General features: G+C 33.4%; 5 protein-coding genes across 6 annotated transcripts in view; 3 read left to right on the top strand and 2 right to left on the bottom strand.

Annotated features, from left to right (window-relative positions):
- Positions 1 to 2,199, top strand: part of LOC120269056 (thylakoid lumenal 15 kDa protein 1, chloroplastic) — a 3,357-nt gene extending 1,158 nt beyond the window's left edge. The window contains exons 2-9 of the mRNA XM_039276343.1: positions 5 to 18; positions 112 to 207; positions 352 to 424; positions 744 to 805; positions 1,057 to 1,138; positions 1,607 to 1,667; positions 1,740 to 1,834; positions 2,040 to 2,199. Coding sequence (XP_039132277.1) covers positions 5 to 18; positions 112 to 207; positions 352 to 424; positions 744 to 805; positions 1,057 to 1,138; positions 1,607 to 1,667; positions 1,740 to 1,791 — 440 coding nt within the window. The 3' untranslated portion in view covers positions 1,792 to 1,834; positions 2,040 to 2,199. The remainder of the gene's footprint in view (positions 1 to 4; positions 19 to 111; positions 208 to 351; positions 425 to 743; positions 806 to 1,056; positions 1,139 to 1,606; positions 1,668 to 1,739; positions 1,835 to 2,039) is intronic.
- Positions 2,200 to 3,017: 818 nt separating this feature from the next.
- LOC120268304 (zinc finger protein 10-like) lies at positions 3,018 to 3,488 on the bottom strand. The gene has a single exon (XM_039275752.1). The coding sequence runs from the start codon at positions 3,481 to 3,483 to the stop codon at positions 3,049 to 3,051; it is 435 nt and encodes a 144-aa protein (XP_039131686.1). The 5' UTR covers positions 3,484 to 3,488; the 3' UTR covers positions 3,018 to 3,048.
- Positions 3,489 to 14,286: 10,798 nt separating this feature from the next.
- LOC120269323 (tropinone reductase homolog At5g06060-like) lies at positions 14,287 to 16,944 on the top strand. The gene is made up of 5 exons (XM_039276657.1): positions 14,287 to 14,438; positions 14,520 to 14,727; positions 15,666 to 15,882; positions 15,992 to 16,098; positions 16,553 to 16,944. The coding sequence occupies exons 1-5, from the start codon at positions 14,332 to 14,334 to the stop codon at positions 16,736 to 16,738; spliced, it is 825 nt and encodes a 274-aa protein (XP_039132591.1). The 5' UTR covers positions 14,287 to 14,331; the 3' UTR covers positions 16,739 to 16,944.
- A 591-nt stretch (positions 16,945 to 17,535) lies between these two features.
- On the top strand, positions 17,536 to 19,526 carry LOC120269322 (probable protein phosphatase 2C 30). Its single transcript, XM_039276656.1, is given in 4 exon segments — positions 17,536 to 17,882; positions 17,884 to 18,378; positions 18,480 to 18,585; positions 19,062 to 19,526. Coding segments are annotated over 4 exon segments (1,191 nt in total). The 5' UTR covers positions 17,536 to 17,639; the 3' UTR covers positions 19,409 to 19,526.
- A 334-nt stretch (positions 19,527 to 19,860) lies between these two features.
- Positions 19,861 to 23,558, bottom strand: LOC120269324 (very-long-chain aldehyde decarbonylase GL1-11). 2 transcript variants are annotated; one of them, XM_039276659.1, is made up of 7 exons: positions 23,390 to 23,558; positions 22,682 to 22,819; positions 22,121 to 22,266; positions 21,797 to 21,916; positions 21,484 to 21,696; positions 21,305 to 21,385; positions 19,861 to 20,160 (listed from the first exon to the last, which is right to left on the bottom strand). In XM_039276659.1, exons 1-7 carry the CDS (start codon positions 23,417 to 23,419, stop codon positions 20,085 to 20,087), a joined length of 804 nt encoding a protein of 267 aa, XP_039132593.1. In that variant the 5' UTR covers positions 23,420 to 23,558; the 3' UTR covers positions 19,861 to 20,084. The 2 variants fall into 2 exon arrangements, with proteins under 2 accessions (XP_039132593.1, XP_039132594.1); XM_039276660.1 differs by lacking the exon at positions 23,390 to 23,558 and having other exon boundaries at positions 22,121 to 22,268; positions 22,682 to 22,740.
- Between the last annotated feature and the right edge of the window lie 461 nt (positions 23,559 to 24,019).

Below are 24,019 nucleotides of genomic sequence, written 5' to 3'. Positions count from 1 at the left end.
CCAGCCATTGCATTTAAGGTTTGATTTTTCTGTTGATTTTTCTCTGAGAAAACCTTGATTAGCTTGAATTTTGGTGAAAGTTTGTGTTTTGAGGGATTTTATGGCGACAAGGGTGGAGGTCCATATGGAAGTGAAGTGACGAGAGGGCAGGATCTCAGTGGGAGGGACTTCAGTGGAAAGACTCTCATCAAACAAGACTTCAAAACGGTCTTGTTATGAATACCTTCAAAATTACTATTTGAATTGAATTATCCTTTCGACTTTTTCAAGCATTACTACTTTGTTTGCTGTATTTGTTATTAGTGGTAGAGTGTGCTTCTCATGTTGGTTGTCAGCTTTTCTTGACTGCAGTCAATCCTTCGGCAAGCGAATTTCAAAGGCGCAAAGTTACTTGGCGCTAGCTTCTTCGATGCCGATTTAACAGGTAGTGTGCTTTGTCTTCAGTCTTTGAGGAAAGTGTATATTGTTGAGCAATGGAAATGGTCATATAGATTCAAATGTAGTATTTATAAGTGCCTTAGTAGAGAATTCTGATTATAAGCTTTTAGTTGAGAACCATGGGTATTGTTGTTGTAAGATGACAAGCCTTCATGACTATGAGCTTATGGCCTGTGTGGTGGATTTTTGTGATCAGTATCACGTTTGTCACATTTGATGCAATTGTCATTGCAAATTGATGAACTATTGTATGGTTTTTCTCAGTTTTTTGTATGGTTTGTGCATTCTGTTAATCACTACATCAGGTGCTGATCTCTCTGATGCCGATCTAAGAGGTGCAGACTTTTCGTTGGCCAATGTAACAAAGGTAATTAGCTATGTAATGTTTTGACTGTTTCATTGTATGCTCACTATGCAATGGTGTAGTTATTACTTTCAGTCTTTCACTGCCATTGACTTTGATATCCACAATCATTGGTTATGGAATCATTTCTTGTTGCTTACTTCTGAACAAATGAAAAATGTTAGGTATACCTAGATTCTGGATCTGACTATTAATGGAAGCCATTACTGTATTATCTATGCTTAATTCCTTGTTTTTTGTTGAGTTCTAAATAGGCAAACCTAACTAATGCAAACCTAGAAGGTGCACAAACTACTGGCAACACTTCCTTCAAGGGTTCAATCATTACAGGAGCAGGTAATGCCAGACTCAATTAAGACTGTATTTTATTCAATCCTTTTGTTGAATCAATCATATGAATTAGTTTCTCCTCTTTAGCCTTGAATTGAGATCTTTCTTGTTTGAATCTTATTAGCTTGAACAAGTGTTGAGGTTCTGTTTCATCTTCCTTGACTCAACAGGTTTGCATAGAAACTACGTATCAAACTTGATTTAGCACATTCTGTTTCTTGTTGGGCTGGGATTTATCTCTTCAAAATTTCAAATATTAGCCATATTGAATGTTACCTTTTCCCAAGCTTAGCTTAATTGACCTGCCTATATCCAGTTAAAACAATGTGTACTTTCTTGGTTCTTGGTTTTTTGGATGGGTGTTTACCTCGCAGTGTGTTGATGATAATAGATTCTAAACTTCCATTCATAATCATGCGCAGAGCTTGTCACCATTCATCACTTAGGTGTATGTTTTTTTTCTTATGTTGCTAGACTTCACTGATGTACCTTTGCGAGATGACCAGCGGGAATACCTGTGCAAATTAGCAGACGGGTAAGATTTCCCGTGCGTGTTTATTATATAATCTTCATGCTGCAGAACTTGAACTGCAATTATTCCAATCAGCGTGAACTCGACAACCGGAAATGCAACAAGGGACACATTGTTCTGCAATTAACACGAGCATATCTCGAGACCCAATAGTTTTCGATCGAAATCAGGTGTGCTTAGTTTCTAGAACTCTGCCAATATGGAAGTGTATTAATAAACGAATTACAATCAATAAAATACATCAATGCTTCTGTATCTCTCAATCTGCCAAATGGAACAAACAAAACATTGATGCAGATTTAATTATAGTTTAGTTTCTCTTGTTGATCAATTTATTCCTCCAATTAATTGTTCCTTATCCCTTATTTTTTACAGCTAAGTATTGCGGTTTTTCGTCTTCGGATCATCTTCGAGAAGCTTAAACATTGTGCCACTGCATTGAAGAAATATCACTATGTTTTAACTGGAGGAATGTATGTTTTCATATTACTATATATTTTGAGTAAAAATAAAACAATGATAAATATGAGTTGTATATTTTTATTTATTTATTTATTTTTCCAGCAAAACCATTATTTAAATTTTGTAATTAGATTGAATCACACTCCATTGTAAGTTCCCATGGAGAAGTGTTCAATGTTAAAATCATTCAGTTCAATGAGAAATTTATTAAAGAAATAAACAAACATTTCAATCAAGTGTTGATAAATCCCAAAGATCAATAATATTTTCTTGGAATACTATACAATATTGGTATATCCGTGGGAAATATATTACAACCTCTATTTCACTCTTTTCTCAATTTTATACTAAAATATATAAAAATTCTCTAAATAGAGAATAAAACTAAATCACTATTAGAAGATAGATATATAGATAATAAAAAAAAACATTTAAACTTAATTAAAATGATAATCTGTGTATTCATAGATAGCTGTCCCAGAGTTGTCCCTTTGTGTTTTTTCCATAATAATCAAAGAACTCTTTTATCCCTTTGTGTTTTTTCCATAATAATCAAAGAACTCTTTTATCTTATAACAAATGGCACTCCATGAAACTTTTAATAATTCCATGAAAAGTTGAAAACCATGCATGAACTTCTTCTAATACCTTCACCACCACCATCCCCATTCAACATAATACATCATCATGAACTTCTAATTGTCATATTGCAAAATAAGAAACATGCATCAATATATATATATAACCATATATTAATTCCATTGTTGCCAAATAGCATGAAATGGTCACAAATTTGCTATACATTTTCACTTACAAGAACAGAACCACATGAATATATATATATATAAACATAACACATTGAACAAACACAAACAGAAAGAGCACAATGTTTGTAGTAATTAATACAATACTAGTCTCTAGGTCACAAAAATTCCTTGAGACTCATGGTTGGCCTAGAGGGCTCAGGGCCAAGACGAAGCTCTAAATCAAGCTCCATCACCGACGACGTCGTCTCCCCGTCTTCCTGACCGGTATCTTCTCTTCGAACATCTTCTTTATTGTCTTGATCTCTTGGAGTCATCCATGGCCACTTGAAAGGTAAGCTTGCACTTATATGATCATTATACCGGACTTTCGATGTGTCTTTGATAATAACCGATGATCGAACATCGTCGAATGGTGGTTGTTTGCTGCCTCTAGCTTTATCTTTTCGGTGTATGTTCATGTGTCCTCCAAGAGCTTGAGCGTTTGAAAAGCCTCTCTTGCAGAAGATACAGTCATAAGACCGGGTGCCGGTAGCTTGCTCACCGGAGTTTGGTTTTTCCGGTGACTTAGGGCTTGCATGATCACCTTCCATATTGCTTGTTAGGTTTTCATGAAGGAGAAGGTCAACTAAAGAAGTTGCTATGAATTTATATGATCAGTGAAACTTAGATGATGTTGGTTTAATCTATGTATAAAATAAGTTAATTAGGTTTTCTTTGTAACACTTGTGAGAGAGTGACCATAATAGCCTTTTAATGAAACCCTAGTAATGAAGCAAACAATGAATTGCATCCAATTTCTTTATATATATATATATATATATATATATATAATTCTTTATCAAAACAATCTAAAAAATGTTAAAGATGTTATATTTATTTAATTTCATAAATTTTTCATGGTATCAAATGTAGTATTAAAACGGTAAATTATTATTTAATTATAATGCATACACTATTTTCTTAACAAATGATCGATGTGAATAAAAATAAACATTTTAACAGTAAAAATTATCTTTACTTCAAAGTAACTTTTTATATCATCGATCATTTTTTCATTAAATTACTGATGAAAATGAGTCTTTTATCACTCATAAAAAAATAGTAAAAATGTTTATATTGGGATCAACAGTTCTACCGAACTTTTCTTTATATTTTTTCACAATTGAAATCCTAAACATAAATCATTGAGTTTGATTTTTTTTTTTCTCTCTCTCTCTCTTAAGATTGAATTTTCTCTACCAACTTGCAAATAAAAATCATCTAAGCCACACCAACATTACCATGACAATGACTCACAAGTCTGTAATAAAAATGGTCTATATATCAATATCTTAATTAATAAGTTAAAAAGTTCAATGTAGAGTACAACTGTTCTCCTCTTTCCCTTTCCTTTTGTCTCATTATATAAACTTTGGAACATAATCTTCAGTCAATTCATTGCCTTCAAAGTCTATTGATAACTCTTTTTAACTTCTATCAAGAAACTAGCATAAACAATCACAAAATGTAGTAGTTAAAAATATCACTTTCATGGATACTTCATACTCAAGCAAACATAGTTGAATTAAATAAAATATATATACATATATATAACAAAGATGACAATTAAGAAAGAACCAGGACTTAATCTCGATATACACTAGAAAATTATATTTTGCTACCACCATATGTACTAGCTATCGCGGATCATTTGATTTGAATAAATTTTGGAATAGGCTATACCTTAACGATATGAATCACTTGAAAAATAAATGTATTTTTTCTATAATGAATTTATGACGGTATCAATTAGAATTAGCTCTTGTTCGTTTAGAAAGTAAAGTTTGAAGAACTATATATGCGGCAATCATACATAAATTGACACTAACTTTTCAAAATTTGGTAACATCAATGTCATTAACTTACACAGTTACAAAAATAGCTAAATATTCGATAAATCTAACATTGATCTTGTCAAACATATCAGTTCAACAAATACATTTGAAGTGATTATGATGAGATATCACGTATTCAAAAACTAGTAGTTCACCTGTCAACTCTTTATGACCCAAATAACTCAACCTGACCCCTTGAGCAATTTGGGTCAAGAGATGAGTCCAATTCAAAACTCAAGATAAACCGCGTGTGTATATATAAATAACCATTTGTATTCTAACTTCTAATTTAAAGTCCCAAAATAATTACTTGGATGAAAGACTTGTGTGCATGTGTGGTTCAAACCTATTTGACAATTAGGCTAATTGGTTTCTTGTTAATCTGATCCTCGTTAAGTAATCAGGACTTTTAAAGTTTGGGTGCACTGAATTATTATTTTTTTTAATGATAAACAACAAATTTATTGCAAAAAAAGGGACAAATATAGAGAAACTAGTTAGATAAAAAAACAAACAACAAAAAAGAATCAAAAGATTAAAGATGGATCACTAGAAGTGAAACACCACAAGAGAAGGAAAAGAAAAAACAACAAGAGCAAGAGCAGCAAAATGAAAGAGAGACACCGCAACAAGCATCAATAGGGCTCTCAAGGTTGGGTGCACTGAATGGGTAACTTATCAACCACGCTTATATTTGTGCAAGGTTTTAATACTATCAATGTGATTATCTTCTATCAATATGAGATTAACATTATTAATAATCTTTTAACATTTATTTGATTTTAAAAACATGCAAAAGAGATTAAACAAGCTAGGAAAATTAGAGAAAAAAATAAGAATGATATAAGATATTAATATATTTTATATCTACACACATATATACACAAAGAAAATTATTATTAAAATAAAGAAATAATAACAATAACAATGATAATAACAATAATAACAATAACAATAACAATAACAACAACAACAATAATAATAATAATAATTGATTTTATAGGTAAAATGACATTTCAAATTTGTTTAATTTCCAAGTTATTTCTTGAGTAATTAATATATACTTTTAATTTTTTTTATAAATCTATGTGATCCTTATAATTAATAGCGTGTATATATATCTAACAACTAGGATATTTTGTGTGTGTGTGTGTGTGTATATATATATATATAAGACCACTATATATATTGACGTTTATAATGAAGACCTATTATTATTATTATTATCTATTATATTATTATTATTATTATTATTATTATCTTTTTTTGTCTATTGTTAAATTATAATATAGAATTGTTTATGTGTGTGTGTGTGAAAGAGAATATCCATTTTTCATGTTTTGTTTATTATGAACAATGAATTAAGCAAAATTTTTAACAAGGGTACGTTTACCATATAAATGAATTTCCCGTGAAAGGAAAATTAAAATAATAATAAATTTGAAAAAAAAAATTCTCAAAAATTTATCTATAACTTTTACCTTTAAACTATTTTTTTTACCTATAGGAAAATTTTCAAAACTAATATGATATAAAAAAAATGTGGTTTTAAGAATAATAAATTCAAATTTATTTCTTGTCTCAATCATTTATCCATAATTTAGTCCTTATTACTTGTTGTGTACTACTATGTTTTTTCTTTAAAAAAAGAAAATTCAAGAGTGTCTTTTTTCATAGTTTCCATCAGTGAAAGTTGGCAAAAAATAAAAAATAAAAAAAATTCTTATTAGGAATTAGTCTTGTTTTTTCAATGATATTGATGCATCCGTTAATGGTAACCATCGGTAAATAGTTAATTAATAACAAGGATTATAACATAATTATTATTTAATTAATCATTGATACATACTCACTAATTAGTTTGAAAATAAAAAATAAAAAATTGATAACTCATTGCTTATATCGAAAGCCTCAAATGTATATAAATAAAAGGCAACTAAATTTCATAATACATTAATACAAATTAAAAAATTCAATCAATGGGCTTGAAACTCATAATAATTATATAGAGTTCGAACCAAGCCTGATTTGATTAAGCTCAATTTATTTAAAGCCTAATATGGAACATATTGGGCCTAATTAAGATTAACCATGGACTTAAGAAAAGTAGATAAAATGTAAACAAGATACATTAATTGGATTATCATCTTCATTATATACAATAAAAATAAGTTAGGGAATATAAATAAGTTTTTTATAAAAGTACTAAATCATTTAATTATCTTTTTTTTTAATTTTAAATCTTTGAAAGAAAACAAGCAATATTATTGCATGACCTATCTGCAGTGAAGATGTGGCACTTAGATGAGCTCAATTCCAATCCTTTATCTTAATCTATTTATTTATCTGTTAATTAATTAATTTATTTATGGGTAGTTGAGCAAGAGAATCTCACACAAATTCTTAGGTGGATTAGATCAAGTGCTTCATTGTCTCTTATCTCAATAATTTACATCCTCTCTTAGATCACACCATCTTTTATTCTCATCTATTCCTCTCTCTCTCTCTCTCTCTCTCTCACACACACACACACACACACACACAAAAATAGAGAAAATTATAATAATTAAAAAGAGCTCCTTGTAATTATTTGGTTAAATTAAAGTTTTATCTTAAAACATTAATGTAATTGTAAATTAGAACTTATGTATTTTATAAAACGTATTTATAAAATGAAACAAACAAGAAAAGAAATAGATATTAACTCTTAACCTCTCAATCTATGCATAATTTGTTTGTTTTGAAATCATCATAGATATCAAACATTTTTAACAAAGTTTATTTATACAAGCAATTTAAGGCATCTAAATTGGAGTACTATATTAAGATGAACACTTTCATCGATAATAGAATAAACTTTTTCAGCCCGTACGTACATAAAAACAATGACATATGAGATTTTCATCCAAAAAAAATATATATATATACATACTTTTTTGTGGACTATATTAATCCTATATTTTCATCATGTCTTAATTATTTTTAACACATTTTAATCTCTGCCTCTCAAGAAATATATATTATTATTGATGATAATAATTAATCACTGATATTTATAATGATGAATGCATGAGACAAAGCATGATGCATGCATTGGAGAGTATGTAAATTAATTACCTTATATATTATATAAATATATGATCACAAATTAATTAAGGACACCCTTCCCTTGATAATCATCATCATCATCATCATCATCATCATTCATCATGTGCTTCATCATGATCATGATCATGATCATGATCATCAATCTGATCAGACAACTCTGCATGAACTGCTTCTCTGATCAAATATAATCTCTATACTTAAATCTCTCTGACCATCCTTCCCTGTCCCATTCCTCCACCCACCCTTAAAAAACACAAAACAAAGACACTACCCTAATTAATATATACATATATATATATATATATATATATATATATATATATCCTTAAATATATGATCCCATCTTACATTCATATAGCAATGTACACAACCCTAAGCTCTCCACATCTCTTTACTATTTTTTTCTGTTTTTCACTTCACTTAAACTTTTCACCATTCTGGCAACTCCCAACATTCAATTCTCTTGTTCTCTTTGTTCTTCAATTCTCTCTGATCATTTTGACATTCCATATGGCATTATATATATGCACTGCATTAACTTTGCCTCCATTATCATGCACTGAAACCTCGCCTGGTCTTCTGCAAGTTTTCAAACACTCCCCACTTTATTTAGCAAACTAGGGCTAGGGTTAGGGTTAGGGTTAGGGTTTTAGAAACTTAATATATATATATATATATAGATACAGAAGAAGAAACAAGAGTAGCGGAGAAAGCGGTTGGGGTCATTCCTTTTGTGAGTTTTATTAAATGGACATGAGCTAATACTATATTGGAATGATTCTCTGCTGGGGTGGGTGGGTACTGTGTTTTTAGGGTTTAGAGCCATTAAAAAGTTACACAACACAATGCATGCAGATGGATTTATGCTCTCATGCTTTCAGAGATCAAAATAATTATAAATAAAAATAAATAAAAAGGGAATCCATGTACTGTTCTTGCATCTGATCATCTCATGTAAATGTCTTGCTTGTTAATATATACATATAATTAAAACACAAAACTCAGTTGCATGTGGTTTAGTTCCACTGCTGGAATGTGTCAGTCTCTTTGTCCTACTCTCCATGCAAATAATTTATCACATTTATATCCTTTTTGTTCCTTCTTTAATTTTTTTTTTTTTTGCAAATAATTAACAAGAAAAACAAGAAAGAAAGAAAGAAATTTGTGAAAGTTTGATGTTATTTGCAAATGAAACAAGAAAGATACAAAGGTTTAAGGCCTCCTTCTGTACTGATCATCATCAAACAAAGAGAAAACTAAAACAAAGAAAAGAAGGAAAAACAAAACAAAAAAAAATTAAAAGCATTGATGGATACAAAATTAATCCAAATCAAGAAGATGATCATATATTTCTTGTTCACTCATCAAGTTGCTTTAGGCCGATCTCCGAGTCGAAGCTCAAGATCTAATTCCTCAATCCTATGATCATCAGCTCTGAGTTCATCCAATACTTGTTTTCCATCATTATGATGATCAATTTTGTGTCGCTTTCTAACTATTTCATCTTCTTCATTATCATCGAACCGACAATTTTTGATCAATCTCCGCTTTGAATTCTCTCTTCCAAGAGTCAATTCAGGTATGGCCATCAAAGGAATATGTATGGAATTCACATATGATGAAGACAAGGAAGAAGGAGAAACAACACTAGAAAATGATAGAGGTATCAAATTTTGTGGCTCCTCCTGAGTTAGGGTTAGGGTTAGGGTTAGGGTTTTGTTTGTCTAGCACAGAAGAGCAAACCTGAGAAGGAAATAATTGATGCTCATCACCGTTTTCGCTCGGCGGTGGACTCGGCGGTTGCTTGAGCCTTGCCCGGTCTCTCCTATGAACATTCATATGTCCTCCAAGAGCTTGAGCTGATCGAAATTCTCTTCGACAAAAAGCTACAAGAGTAAGATCTTGGAGGCCAAACACATCCACCCAAGTGCGCTGCCGAGTCTTCTGCGAAAGCCTTCTCCTCCCATGACTCATAAGATGCCATCGTCGTCGTCATCGTCGAACCATTTGGAATCATTTGTGAATTTTGCTCAATCATTGCACCTCTTCCCCCACCATTCATCATCATCATCTTACTCCTTGTCCACATCCAATACCTTGTTTGCTCTTCCATAGCACTTTGCATGGATGAAAACCTAGCTAACTAGCTAGCTAGCTTGATCTCTCTCTAGCTAATTAACTCTAAAAGCAATATAACTCTTATAAGATATAGATTGAAAGATGAAAGGATGAAGACATGAACTTGTTTTGGTTGAGAGAAGACTTGCACAGTGACTTGAACAAGTTATATAATCAAGAATAAACAATTAAACAATCAATATAAACTTGCTTTGTTTTAATCAACACGGCAATAATAAGCATTTCATGACAACAAGTGACTTTGAAGGATTTTCATATAATATTTGTTTATTATATCCTCAAAAGAAAAGGACTGTAAACACTAATTAAGTTTGCTAGCTCTTGCATCTATCTCACTGCCTTAAAACTACTTCACCTTATAAAACCGAAAGATCGGACGAATAAGAAAGGTTAGCTACCGATTTTCTCATATATATATATATATTTGTATATAATTAGAGGTTAATTAATATGCTCCACCATAAATATTATTAGTATACATTGTCCTTTGCAATAGATTCTACCTAAAATGTCTCCTTTCTCCACTTGCTTTCATAGTGAGAAAAAAGGACACACTTATGAGTCTCTATTAATTTTATATCACAACTGCCCAACATATATGAAGCCAAGATAAAGACTTGTTAGTGAAAATCAAGAAGAGCTGAAGAGGAGTAGTACTGTCAAGACATGGATAACACAGACACATACATATATATTAATACAGTCACACAAAGAAACAATTAATTAGTTTTATATAAAAACAACTTAGATAATATATAATGTCTCCTTGATTAGCTTCAACCTTTCCATCCATTAATGCTATTCATTGCTCTTTGCTATATATATATATATATATATATATATATCTCAAGAGAGCTAGCTAGCTAGGAATGAGACAAGCAGGAGGATGTTTATAAAACTTAGACTTTGACGGATTTTGAGAGAGTTGGGAGTACAATTCATGGAACCATGCATGAATTGAAGATCATTGTGTCTTTGCCTTTTTCAGATAATTTTAGATAGATTCAAACACTTAAATTAATTTGTTTCTTTTGTTATAAATGATTGTTTCATTGTTTTCCATCATATGATATATATATATATATATATATACACACACATTTATATTAAGTAAATGAAACATAAAATTTCACAGGTTAATTAAACTTAGAAGATAAGAATACACTTTGATCATGAGGGATCACTTAATAATTCTAGATAACTTTACAGTCTATTCTTTTTGGAAGGATCTTGATAATAAATTGGTTTGCCATAAAGTAGGATGATCTGTATGGACTGTTCATTCTAAAATAACAAGAGATTATGTTTGTTATATATACTAATTAATTAATTAATTAATATTCATCTCAAACTCAATCATGTGTCAATGTAGCCAAGTACCATATAGTTTAATGACTTTATTTTGGCTTTGCATCAAGGTTTCTATAAAGAAAAACTAATATATTAATTTTTGGTAACAACCATCTCTAGCAGCATTATTAAGATCTACTTACATCCCTGCTTACATATGCTTCATCCCAATCAATCAAAAAGAACGCATGTTATATATGAAATAATACAATCTAGAAACAAAATTATTATATTTTTATTTTTTTTTATGTTAGATATTAATTAAATTATTTTTGGATCAAGGAGACAAATCATTAATTCATATATATATATATATATAAATAGGCATTCTCCATTTTCACTGATCATTGTATATATTTTTTTTAATCAAAATAAACTAGTTGAGTAAATTACTAATTCATGCTAGATCCACTACATATAAATACAAATTATACATTATCAAAATATGTATAAAAAAATATATAAATGACATTTTTCCTCTTTCCCTAGCTAGTTGTGTGTATATATATAATAAGTCAACAGCAGACGATCATAGAACGTTAACAGTTGAGCACAGTAAAAATTATAAAACTATAGTTAGGGCTAATTAGGGTTTAGTTTGAGTTGATTAGTTTTTTTAAGATTTATTCGGATATTGTGTAGTAATTGATTGGACGGTTTATATCAAAATACTATATATCCTACTTTTTACTATGCAATTATTTATAAACACAATACATAATTAACATATTCATTAAAAACAAAACAGGATTCAATCGATAGAGTTGAACCCTTTGCTCGAGCTAGCCCAATTTTATCGTCTATATTGTCCTGGAACTTATATATACTATATATAGTTGAAACCCTTCGATTGAGCAAGACTGATTTGCCGTCTATATTGTCCTGGCCAAATTTGTTTTTTTTATTTTTTTTATTTGAACAAGGAGAGACTCACTATCAAATGAAGAGTCTACGAAGTTGCTATTGATAGGATTGGCCAATTAAGTCTTTGAATACTATTTGAGCATGGACAAGGATGTCACACTAGTCCAATCTTTATATACTTTATACTCAATATATATAAATATAAAGATTGATTGATAAGGCTCATCATTTGACCACCTTCAACGTCATCTTGGAAGGTCTCTTCAAGGAAACATTCATATACATCACAACAAGAAACACACAATTATTTTATTTAGAAAATCTCTCATTGTGATCTTTCCATTGAATCGTATAACTTTTATTTATTTGCATTAACTTCATAAAGCTTCTCACAAGTGGTTCATTATTTTATATATATATATATATATATTATATTTTAGAAGAAACACACATTTTTCACTATAACTCATTGTTGCCTTCACACACTCAAAAGTCTCAAAAAGATTCATGCAACATAAGATTTATGGTTTTCATAAACACTAATGTTTGACTACGTATCTATTCAAAGTGTCAACTCTTGTGATCTAAGATAAAGTCATAAATTTCATTCTTTTTGTCAATAGAATAACTTAGAAAATTAATGTTCTTTTTTTTTTACTAATTGTTAAATATAAAGGTCTCAAAATAACATCTGAGCACCCTTCATATATACATGCATGGTCTCTTAAAAACAAGAGATGACAAAGAAATATACATTTTTATACTACATTCAAAGTGTCATGTCTCAAGACAAAGTCATATTCTTCATTCTGTTTGTCAAGAAAATACCTTGGAAAAATACATTGTTTTTTAGAAATTGTATATTTTTATTGGTTAGAGATTAAGAAGCAAGATTTTTTTCCTTTTTCTTTTTGAGTGTCAAGTGAATGGAAGTATTGTTCTATAAGCAGAGGAAAAGTATTAAGTTTTGATTTATAATAGTATCTCATTAATTTTCATACCCTATTTTACATTATTTTAATTTATTAAAAATGATTAATTCTCTAAAGTTTAGATTTAAGTTAGGACTTTTATACAGTACTCTTGAATATTTACCCTATATATATCCATGTCAATTTGAAGTTTCCTAAAGTTTGATTAATAAATTTATATTATGAAGTTATTTTTTATTAATTTTATCAATTATATATTTTAAGTTTCAACAAAATTCAGTGAAGTTATTAAGAAAATCATAGAAATTTGACTCCCCTCATTTTTATTCTCATATACCTGTAAATAAACTCACTTTCAAAGAAATTTATTAATGTTCTCCCCTATTTATTATTTTACAATCAAACGCCAAATATATATATATATATATTTAAATTGTTTATGAAAAAAATTATATCAATGTTCTTCCTAATGGGCTTTGCATAACGAGCCAGAATACATATATATATTTGATCCAATCCCAACTATTGCCCTGCCCATGAAGTATACCACACAAACAGAATCAAATAACCAGACCAAGACATAAACACTCAATAAAAAAATGTTATTAAAAAAACAAAGCATACAAAAGTATTTTATAATACTTTAATATTTAAATTTTAATTAAAAAAATTAAATTAAGTCTTGAGAACAATTAATCTGATAGATTAATATTGCAAAAGATGATCCCACATTTCCTCCAAAAGTAGTTAGGAATGGGAATTTATATAATAAATAAATAATAAAATTTATAAACTTATAACTAAAAATGAGTCATATTTTGATTCCGTGACGAGTAGCTACACTGCAGCCGAGTCAATTATATTATTTATTTAATATTTACATTACTATATGATTCCAAACTTTAAAAAAACATAATATATAATTTAATTTATTTAAAATAATATTTTCTATTTTTAAACTGATAAAAAAATACAAATTGAATTTAACTATTTTCTGTTCAATTCGGTCCGGTTCTCCATTTTAAAACAAACTCGGTTCGATTTAAAATTACCCGAACGGACCCAAATTGAACCGAACCAAATCAAACCGAACCGATAACACTATCCATGAGACCCGCGAAATCCCGCGAGTCACTCTCTGCGTATCAGAGAAGGAGACGAAGGTGAGAAAATGGCGGCGGAGAAGGAGAGCACCAGCACCGCCGCCCATCGGAGATCGGAGAGATGGTCTCTTCGAGGCATGACCGCCCTCGTCACCGGTGGTACCAGAGGAATCGGGTCTCTTCCCCTAATCTCTCATGATATCTTCCCATTTCTATGCCATTGAAACCCTAATTGATCTTTTGATCGTTCTCGCAGACACGCGGTGGTGGAGGAACTGGCTGGACTTGGGGCGACGGTGTACACTTGCTCTCGCAACGAAGCCGAGCTGAATGATCGTCTCAAGGAGTGGGAGGCCCTTGGGCTTCGTGTCACTGGCTCGGTGTGCGACCTCGCGTCGCGTGAGCAGCGGGTGGAGCTTATCCAGAAGGTGTCTTCCGTCTTTGATGGGAAGCTCAACATCCTCGTGAGTGAGTTCTCTGTTAATTGGAAACTATTTGAGAAACAATATTGTTATGGGTTTTTGTGCATCTTTTGATTCAAAGTTTTGATCTTTTATGCAATGAAATTAGTTTTTATATGCAAACTTCGTTGCATTCTTGTTCAACATAGTACTGGTAGTATCTTAGTATTTGGAATAATTGTAGCGATTATTGTCTATTTGCTTCATTGCAATTTTACAACAAAAATGCTACTGTGGTGGATTATGACAAATTGAACTACTATTTAAGCTATTGAGTGATGCAGTGTTCATAATTGAGAAATTTTGTTTTGTTTCTGGATTCTTTGAATTAGCTGCTTTGATTGGCTTACAAATTGGAAGCATTAATGGCTACTTCTCTAAGATAATTGATGTTTTGGAAATAATGTGAATTTTTTGGTTGTGGTGTGTTTTTTGATTCATGTTTTTTTTTTTTTTGCTATGAAATTTGTTATACCTTCAAACTATGCTGCCTTTTGTTCAAAATGACACTAGTATATTAGTGTTTGGGGACCTGTTGTGATAAGATAGGAAGTATGACAACTGCTGCCTATCTAAATTTATTGCAATTTTGTAGCAAAGTCTTGGCATGGATTATAGCCTTATGACCCATTGAATAATTATTTAAGCTAGTGAAGTGATGCAGCACTCTTAATTGGGATATAGTTTGCTTGTACATTTGCCACCTGGTTTCTGGTATGTTTCCATTGTTATATATCTTTTCTTGTGTTGCTATATTATATAACTGGACCAAATATTTAATTGTATAGATACTGAAAACTGATGACACGGTGTTGATAACCTTGGCATATCTCATGTAAGCATTTGTGCTAAATTTCAAACAAAAACTGGCCTTAAAGAAATTGTGCTTATATACGTTACCCTTGGTCTTCCTTTGTGACAATGCAAACTTTCATTTGTAGATAAACAATGCTGGGACAAATATCAGGAAACCAACTTCCGATTATACTTCTGAGGAGTTTTCATTCTTAATGAACACCAATTTTGAATCCGTGTACCACCTCTGCCAGCTCGCTCATCCTTTGCTGAAGGCTTCAGGAGCAGGAAGTATAGTATTGATATCCTCAGTTGCCGGGGTTGTAGCCATATCAAGTGGTTCTGTTTATGCTGCGACTAAAGGTGAATTCATATTGACTGTTCTAATAATTCCTAACATATAGCTAATGTTTGCCATATGTTATTGAGCATCTATCTTTAAACTTGCCTTGCTATTTCATGTGCTTGTCAGCGGCAATGAACCAACTGGCAAGAAATTTGGCTTGTGAATGGGCTAAGGACAACATACGAACTAATGCAATTGCACCATGGTACATCAAGACTTCTCTCACAGAACCGGTAACTTCACTTCACTTCTTCTCCATATTATGTGCTGGTGTTCATGTTTATTTTTACCTTAGAGTTTAGTCCATTCTATTTATTCTGAACCCCTGCTGTATAAGCATGGGCTTTTCTCATTGTTATGTTTTCTTCAAGACCTTTACTAGTTCATTTTTTAAATCTTTTCCTGGCAACCCTTATTGATAATTTTCTTTTTTCTTTTCTCTCTATTTAACTAGACTCTACTCTCTGGTTTTGTCACTTATGTTATTATTTTTTTCATATGTATTTTACATCCGGTTCAGAAGTCATCAGAGAAGCTTCAGTCCTTTAATACTTCATTTAGCAAACTTACATTACAGTACTACTCCCATTTCAGCCAAACATCCTTACATGAATCTACCGACACTAATCTTGAAGAAGCATATGACTTCAATATATTTGTTCTCATAATTCACATTCTTCTTCACAGGTGCTCAACCAAGAACTCACACAAAAAATAGTTGCCCGAACCCCTCTTCGCCGAGTCGGAGAACCAGATGAAGTATCATCCATAGTTGCATTTCTTTGCCTCCCCTCAGCCTCATACATTTCCGGACAAATCATATCCGTCGACGGAGGCATGTCCGTCAACGGTTTTTATCCTACACATAATTAGTATGAACACCGGCATTTTATTATTATCTCTTTGCACCAAAACTCTGTTCCAAGATCATTTCCATAATTGAATTGCTAAGTACTTATCAATTTCTAATCATGTAATTAATAATTGAAATGTATGAGTTCTGGGCCGGGCCCTATAGAACCCAGAAGGGGCCCATTAGGCTGATACTCATGGGACCCACATATCCGGTGGTATCCACGTTACCCAATCACATGACGACACACACAAAAGCAGTGGTTAGGACCGTGTCGTCTTTTCCTTATTCTCTATACTATATAGAATAGAATAGGTGACCCCTTTCGTCTTCCCACCGTCCCCACCCCTTCTAGATAGGCACGTGTCTAGGGACCGTGAATATAGGTCTACGTGGTCCAATCATATTAACGCATCTGGCCCTTCATATCACGTCTTCCGCACGTGGCCGGTTTACTAATCCTTCATCTGACTAGATTACACGCCAGCGTTCTCCACGTGTCGTTGCCTCCTTCTTTGGTCCACCTTATATTAATACCAGAGTTCGTGAAAAATTTGGACGGTCGAGATGGAAACACTTGGCTGACATCGAGAAGAGTCTGTATAGAATATCTGAGACACGTGTCACGTAAACAACGTAACGATGCTTATAGTCGGCTCATGCTTCGACGCGTGTTCTTCTGCTTTTGGAAAAGTACACGTGGCGGAAGAAGAGATGGAGTTGAGTGAGATGAGCGGTGGAGATGGAGTGATCATGGCGGGAGTGACGTCATTGGAGGAGGTGTGAGGCTTTTGTATTCGGTTTTGAAAGGAAGGGAGAGACCTTGTTTCTTAAGACGAAGTTGAGATTGAGATTTGAGATTTGAGATTGAGAGCTCTCTCGAGGGTTTCTAGGGTTTGGGATCGTGTGAGGTTTGCTCTAATGGCGGAGATCTGTTGTGAGGTGGCGAGTGGAGGGGAGGCGACGACGGTGGATGCTTGTGAACCGAGTTCTCGGGCGGCGAGGCGGCGGAGGATGCAGATCCGGCGGATTAGGCTTGTTTCCGGATCGGAAACGATGGAGGGGTTGACGGAGCCGATGAGGAAGCGGCAGCGAGTGGAGATTCCTGGGGATTGTACAGGGATGGATGGTGGTGGAGGGGATGGTGTGGGGATTGAGGTTGAAGCGGGAGAGGCCGGCGGGGGAATCGTTGTTGAGGTTTGGGATGACGGCGGTGTGTGGGAGGAGGAGGGAGATGGAGGATACTGTCTCTGTTCATCCTGATTTGGGTCATGGAAGGATGGGGTTCCGTGGGCGGTATGAGTTCTATGGGGTTTTTGACGGGCATGGATGCTCGCACGTCGCCGTCTCGTGCCGAGATCGGATGCACGAGTTGGTGGCGGAGGAGCTGGAGAAGAATAGATCGGCGCCGCCGGAGTGGGAGGGCGTGATGGGGCGAAGCTTCGCGAGAATGGACGCTGAGGTCTCAGGAGGACACGGGACCCCGACGAAGACCAGCACCTGCCGGTGCGAGCTACGGACACCAAACTGCGACCACGTTGGGTCTACCGCCGTCGTGGCAGTGGTCACGCCGGAGCAGCTTGTCGTCGCCAACTGCGGTGATTCTCGCGCCGTGCTTTGTCGTGGTGGTGTAGCTATTCCGCTCTCCTCTGATCACAAGGTAAGCTACACATAGCTTCAAAAAGTTCCAAACTTTGGATCTAAAAGATAATTGTTTTATGGATTTTGATATGATGGGGAGAGTTTGGGGTTGTTTTGCAGCCGGATAGGCCGGATGAGATGGAGAGGATTGAGGCGGCTGGTGGCCGAGTGATTTACTGGGATGGTGCAAGAGTGCTGGGCGTGCTGGCCATGTCCAGAGCCATAGGTGAGAGCACTCAACCCATGAACAACAAATAACGAGATCCAAAAACTATACCTGTTTTTTTCTTAAAAAAACATATATATATATATATATGGTGTGTTTCATTGTTGGACCACTATTCCCTAAATTAAACTCTTCCTTTGTTAGAACTGCACTCACTAATTAAAAAAAATTGGATTTTTATTAAGAGAAAATTAGAAATCTAAGAAAACATGTTCTCTAAACTTTGACCATTACCATTCCCTGATTGTTTCAATTTCACTGCCCGTCCAACTAAATAGACTTTTTTGTAGAAACAGGAAAAAGAAAATTAATAGTACCCTCTTCTTTTCCCATGCATGTGGACTGAAAAATGGGAATTTTAGTGGGGATTAAAAATAAAAAAATTAATTCTTTCTTTATTATTATTATTATTATTATTATTATTATTAATGTTTGCTTTAGCGTGACAAATGGATGATGGAATGATGTGTAAACAGGGGATGGATACTTAAAGCCATACGTGATATCAGAGCCGGAGGTGAAGGTGATGGAGAGGAAGGAGGAGGATGAGTGCTTGATATTGGCAAGTGATGGGTTGTGGGATGTGGTCACAAATGAGATGGCCTGTGAGATAGCAAGGATGTGCTTGCGAGGTGGTTCTGATAAGGCTTGTACTGATGCGGCTATTTTGCTGACTAAGTTAGCACTTGCTCGGCAAAGTGCGGATAATGTTAGTGTTGTTGTTGTTGATCTCAGGAGGGATGATAACAGTGCTAGTGCTAATAGTGGTACTAGTAATAGTACTGCTACTGCTACTGATGCTGCTGCTGCTGGGAGTGATTAGGAGGAGGATTTGATCCAATTTTTAATTTAGAGCTCTTTAATTTATAGATTTTGCTTCAATAATCACAGAAGCATAAGGGGAGAGAGAGAGAGAGAGAGAGAGAGCTTATAATGTGCTTAGTTTTCAAAGAAATTTTAATACAATGGAACATAGAGTTTGGGTTTGCTTTTGAGATAATGGTATTTTTCTGAAAAGCTGGATTAATCTTGAGACTTGTTTGGTTTGGATATATATATATATATATATATATATATTTTTTGTTTTGAAGAAACGGAACAGAGCTACATTGAGAGAAATGGTTGGAAAATAATAATCTAAATTAAAAATGGTATCTTTTTGTTTCTGTTCAAAAATTATTTTGTACTTATTTGTTTTTTTGAGAGGAAAATAATTTATGATATACAAGTTTCAGGATAAAAGTGCATTTATATCAAAATAAATACATAGAGAAGTAAATAAAAAGTGAACATGATGGCAAAGCTGTTCGAAAGATTTTCCAATTCTCAAGGCCGGGTTGAAGATAAAAACATTTGTTCAGATAGAAAGAAACCACTTTCAGAAGCTCGTTGCCTGAGCATGACACTACTACAACTCCATGAATCAACATTACACTACTAAAACTACATGAATCAACTCCATGGATCAAGATGTGCCGTTGCTCTAGGCCTTCGGAGAGTTAATTTTGTTCGGATTCTTTCCTTTCCTTTTCCAATGCCTTCAGCCTCCGATAACCTTGATCAGTGCCGAATAACCTGCGACTCATTGCGGCAATAATAATAGCTTTTGAGTTTACTCGTGTAAGGCCGTAAATGAAGGAATGAATCTACAGGATCAAATCCCAGTTGATGAATATGTACTAATTCTATCTTTCATTTTGAAGCTGTACAAATGTTATGGATTAGTAGTAGGATCAAAGGAACTAAATGAGAACACTCCAACAAATAAGAGAAATGTTGGGTTTTCAGGAGAACATGGTCATGACACCACCAGAATCATGTTCTGAGAATAAATTATCGTCACAAGATAGGTCAGTTTTTGCTGGTCCAAAGTTGTTGATTGAAACCTCCACTTGTGAAAAGATATTACAGAGTATATTTTAGAAGTTCGGCATATCAAGAAATGAGATACTCATGAACAGACATGTATTGGTCCAAAGCAACTGATTAGGAAATTAGATGGCGGAAAGTAGTTGAAGGAAACAAACACAACATGGAGCAAGTGTTCCCACAACTGAAACTTAACGTTAGAACTTAGAAGTTTATAAGTCAAAGATAAGAAAACGTATAGAATCTTTCATAAGAAAAATTCTGCATCTAATTGACTTGTAGTGATACAATGTTTGGCCAACCAACATCTAAAATATCTGCAAAGAATTTTACACATGGCAACTTAAATGGAGAGAAACGATGGAATAACGTTTTCCTCAAAACAAGAAGAAAGGAGCAGATAAAAAGAAGAAACATTAAGGTCCCACAATGTGTAGGAAAAGAGGCTACACATTTGAAAGAGTCTAATTTCTTGCTGTAGTACACTACTCTTTGAAGCATGGTTAGCAACATAATGATGATAACCATGATTAACCACTTTAATCCTTGACCGCTAAAAAAAAAAAAAAATCAAACCTACTATGCCAGATGTCTGCTATGTTATTTCATGTTTTTTCCATTGATAAAGACATTTAACTGCGACATGTAGTGGCAATCACATAAATTTGGTGATTACTAAAATTTGTATGTCTCCAATTTATTTTCCATTCACTTTCCAAATTGGCACTACATTTTGAATGCAATATCAATGGAGAAAGTTTTTTAAGACTCACAGATAAAGTTTATGCATCTGTAACTAGAGAGGTATGCAGTAGAATGATAAGCACTGTATACAGGAGTAAAAACTCACCAATCCATATAAACGAACGTTGATGCATAGTTGCCAGACTTGGTGTAAAGCAAGCGATGATGATAATCATGAAAATCAGCACTGCAAAAACGCAAATGCACACACTACGGTTAAGAAAGAAAATTCTAATTGAAGTAGAACCATATGAATAAATAGCAGAAGTGGAAATTCAAACTCACCCCCCATATAATGGCAAAAAGTTTGAGGGGCTCCATGGGAAATGATATCCACTGTGGGCCTCAACTGTCTCCAAGACTCTCAATATCATCCATAGCCATAAAGTAAAAAGATGAGGTCCAGTCAGAGCAGGGCCAAGAATGGTTGCAAAGCCAAGGAAAAGGATTTCAGCAGGATGAGCATACTCGGAAGTCAATCCAAATGGGGTCGCATACCTACGCAATTTGTATCCAAGAAAATGAAAAGGCATGTGATTGACAACAAAGAAAGCATTAATAAAAACAAGTACACCACCGCAATGTATGTTTAACTTACTCATGGTGAATACAATGCACATGCTTGTATAACCATTTGGTGTGGAGTACCCTGTGCCCCCAGTAAAATACGAAATCCTCTAAAATAAAGTAGAATAAAATTTGAGGTAGGACTACACTCCTGCAAAATCATATAGGAAAACAGAAAGCATTAACCTAGTGTGTGAGAGACATGGCAAAAACCAGCAAGTCTATTGACTTAAATAACCAGTAATTTATTGTCCAAGACATGCTCCACATGAACCTCATTTGCAAATAAAATTTAGGCTGCCTTGATGCAAAACCTAAATTAAAATAGACAGACAACTTGAAGTCTTAAACATACCAGGGTGGCAGTGGCAGGGAGGTCTTCAAGCCCATGTATTTAAATGTGGGATAGGAAACAATCATAACTGGCAAGTTGACGCATGTGTGGTACAAGATTAGACGCAAAATGCATCTCTCATGCGAACCAGGACTGTTAATTTTTTTCTGCAGCGCAGATGATACATCCAAATTAGTTAATGGAAGCAGACAGAGATGGGGATAACAACGATGTTTTCAAAGAAGACTAATAACTACAAATTAATTACGCAAATTAAAGATTGTTAACAAATGAAACATGATAATCTGCAACTAATCCACAACTGATGAACGAAATGAAATACAATAACTAAGTCAGGTACTCTACAAAAATATTAAAACAATTATATGCAGGACATGCATTCAACACCTTCTTTGAGTTATGGTAAGATTTTAATGAGAATATGATTACGAAACACATTACTAATTGGAAATCAGTGGGAAGCCTTACAATAATTGTTGTTGCAGAAGCGTTAGTGCCAAAGCAACTCTAAATGCTTTTTAAGTAGAGAAATCCGACAAATCCAAGCACAACAGACCAAACCTGGATTTTGTATTTGCTGAAAAGCCCCAGCCGTTCAAAGACTATTGATGGAAGTCCCGACAAGAAGAATACACTTTCATGGACAATGAAAGTAGCAATCGTGGCCAATTGAAAATCACTAAAGTTAGTGATCAGATACTGCATTACATCAAGACAAAAAAGAAGAAGAAATTACTTAAACTGAATAAAGTTTCAATTAAATCACAAATCCATCAACACATTCCACATAAATTCCAAACCAGATCTTCATAAATATATATATATATATATATATACTCAAAATTAAACCTAATTTGAGTAAACAGCCTGATTGTAGATCCAATACTAGTTCTCAAAAACACTCTCTAACCAATCCGGTTGCTCCAGAGATCAACAGATACCCACATTGCCTAAAATGCCTCATTTAATTCAACACTTAGGAAAAAAAAGCCAAAGAATCAATAAAGCATCCAGATCCAAAACAACAACTCACTGTAAACACATTCACCTCTTAAAAAAAAATATCACAAAACAAAATGACCTAAAACCAATCAAAGATTCACAAATCGGGCAGTCACCACTCAAAACCCCTCGCATCCAGTACAACCACAAAGAACACAAACCTTTGATCATCAACAAACTCGAATAGAGAAACATTGGACAGTAATTAGGGTTTAAATATGAACAGAATAAAGAAGCGAAAGCGGTGAGTGGCGATGGAGATGATACCTGCCAAAAGGACTCGAACAGAGACGCCATGGATGGATAGATGGAAGTGGAGGGCGGAGAGTGGCGAAGCGAGATCGGAGATCAGAGATGGGAGAGAGGACGAAGAGAAGAGGATGAAGAAGAGGGAGCAGTGCGGAGAGAGAGAGAGAGAGAGAGAGTGAGGACAGAGAGGCCGCCCGCGTGGGATGAGATTGAGAAGGTGGAGATTTTATAATATCTTATTATTATATTTATTATTAATTATTATTTAATTTAATTTATATGGCTTGATTATTTGTTTTTTATTTTAATTAAAAAGTGCGTTTATTATTATTATTTAAATAAATAATATATATATATATATATATATAAATGGATGAATATTATTAAATAAGGTAAATGATCTGGAAGTGGATATTAATGGAATGAGTTGGAGTTTTAAATTTTTTTATTATAAAAAAATGCTTGTTGGTTGTGTGTGTGTGTTTTTTTTTACTTCTTTTTGTTTTTAATAAATGTTCTTTTGTTCTGGTTATTGTTTTCCTTTCTCTTGTATTATACTTTTTTTTTTTATTTAAGTTTTTCTGTTTCCCTTTTGTTTATGTTTTTTTTTAGTTTGCTCATGTTATATTCGTTGTAAATTTTTGTTAG

Source organism: Dioscorea cayenensis, chromosome 9 (genome assembly GCF_009730915.1).
Source record: "Dioscorea cayenensis subsp. rotundata cultivar TDr96_F1 chromosome 9, TDr96_F1_v2_PseudoChromosome.rev07_lg8_w22 25.fasta, whole genome shotgun sequence".
In the NCBI taxonomy this organism is placed as follows: Eukaryota; Viridiplantae; Streptophyta; class Magnoliopsida; order Dioscoreales; family Dioscoreaceae; genus Dioscorea; species Dioscorea cayenensis.
This window is presented reverse-complemented; position numbering and strand designations above follow the sequence as displayed.

Bases quoted from the DNA above. Each gene is read 5' to 3' on its own strand.
- LOC120269323 (XM_039276657.1), top strand. From the start codon at position 14,332: ATGGCGGCGGAGAAGGAGAGCACCAGCACCGCCGCCCATCGGAGATCG. The intron at 14,728-15,665 runs GTGAGTGAGTTC...TTTCATTTGTAG, and splicing joins ATGGGAAGCTCAACATCCTC to ATAAACAATGCTGGGACAAA. The intron at 15,883-15,991 runs GTGAATTCATAT...TGTGCTTGTCAG, and splicing joins TGTTTATGCTGCGACTAAAG to CGGCAATGAACCAACTGGCA.
- LOC120268304 (XM_039275752.1), bottom strand. From the start codon at position 3,483: ATGGAAGGTGATCATGCAAGCCCTAAGTCACCGGAAAAACCAAACTCC.
- LOC120269324 (XM_039276659.1), bottom strand. From the start codon at position 23,419: ATGGCGTCTCTGTTCGAGTCCTTTTGGCAG. The intron at 22,267-22,681 runs GTTTGGTCTGTT...TCTGCGCTGCAG, and splicing joins TCAGCAAATACAAAATCCAG to AAAAAAATTAACAGTCCTGG. The intron at 20,161-21,304 runs GTGAGTTTTTAC...AATGAGTCGCAG, and splicing joins ACGTTCGTTTATATGGATTG to GTTATTCGGCACTGATCAAG.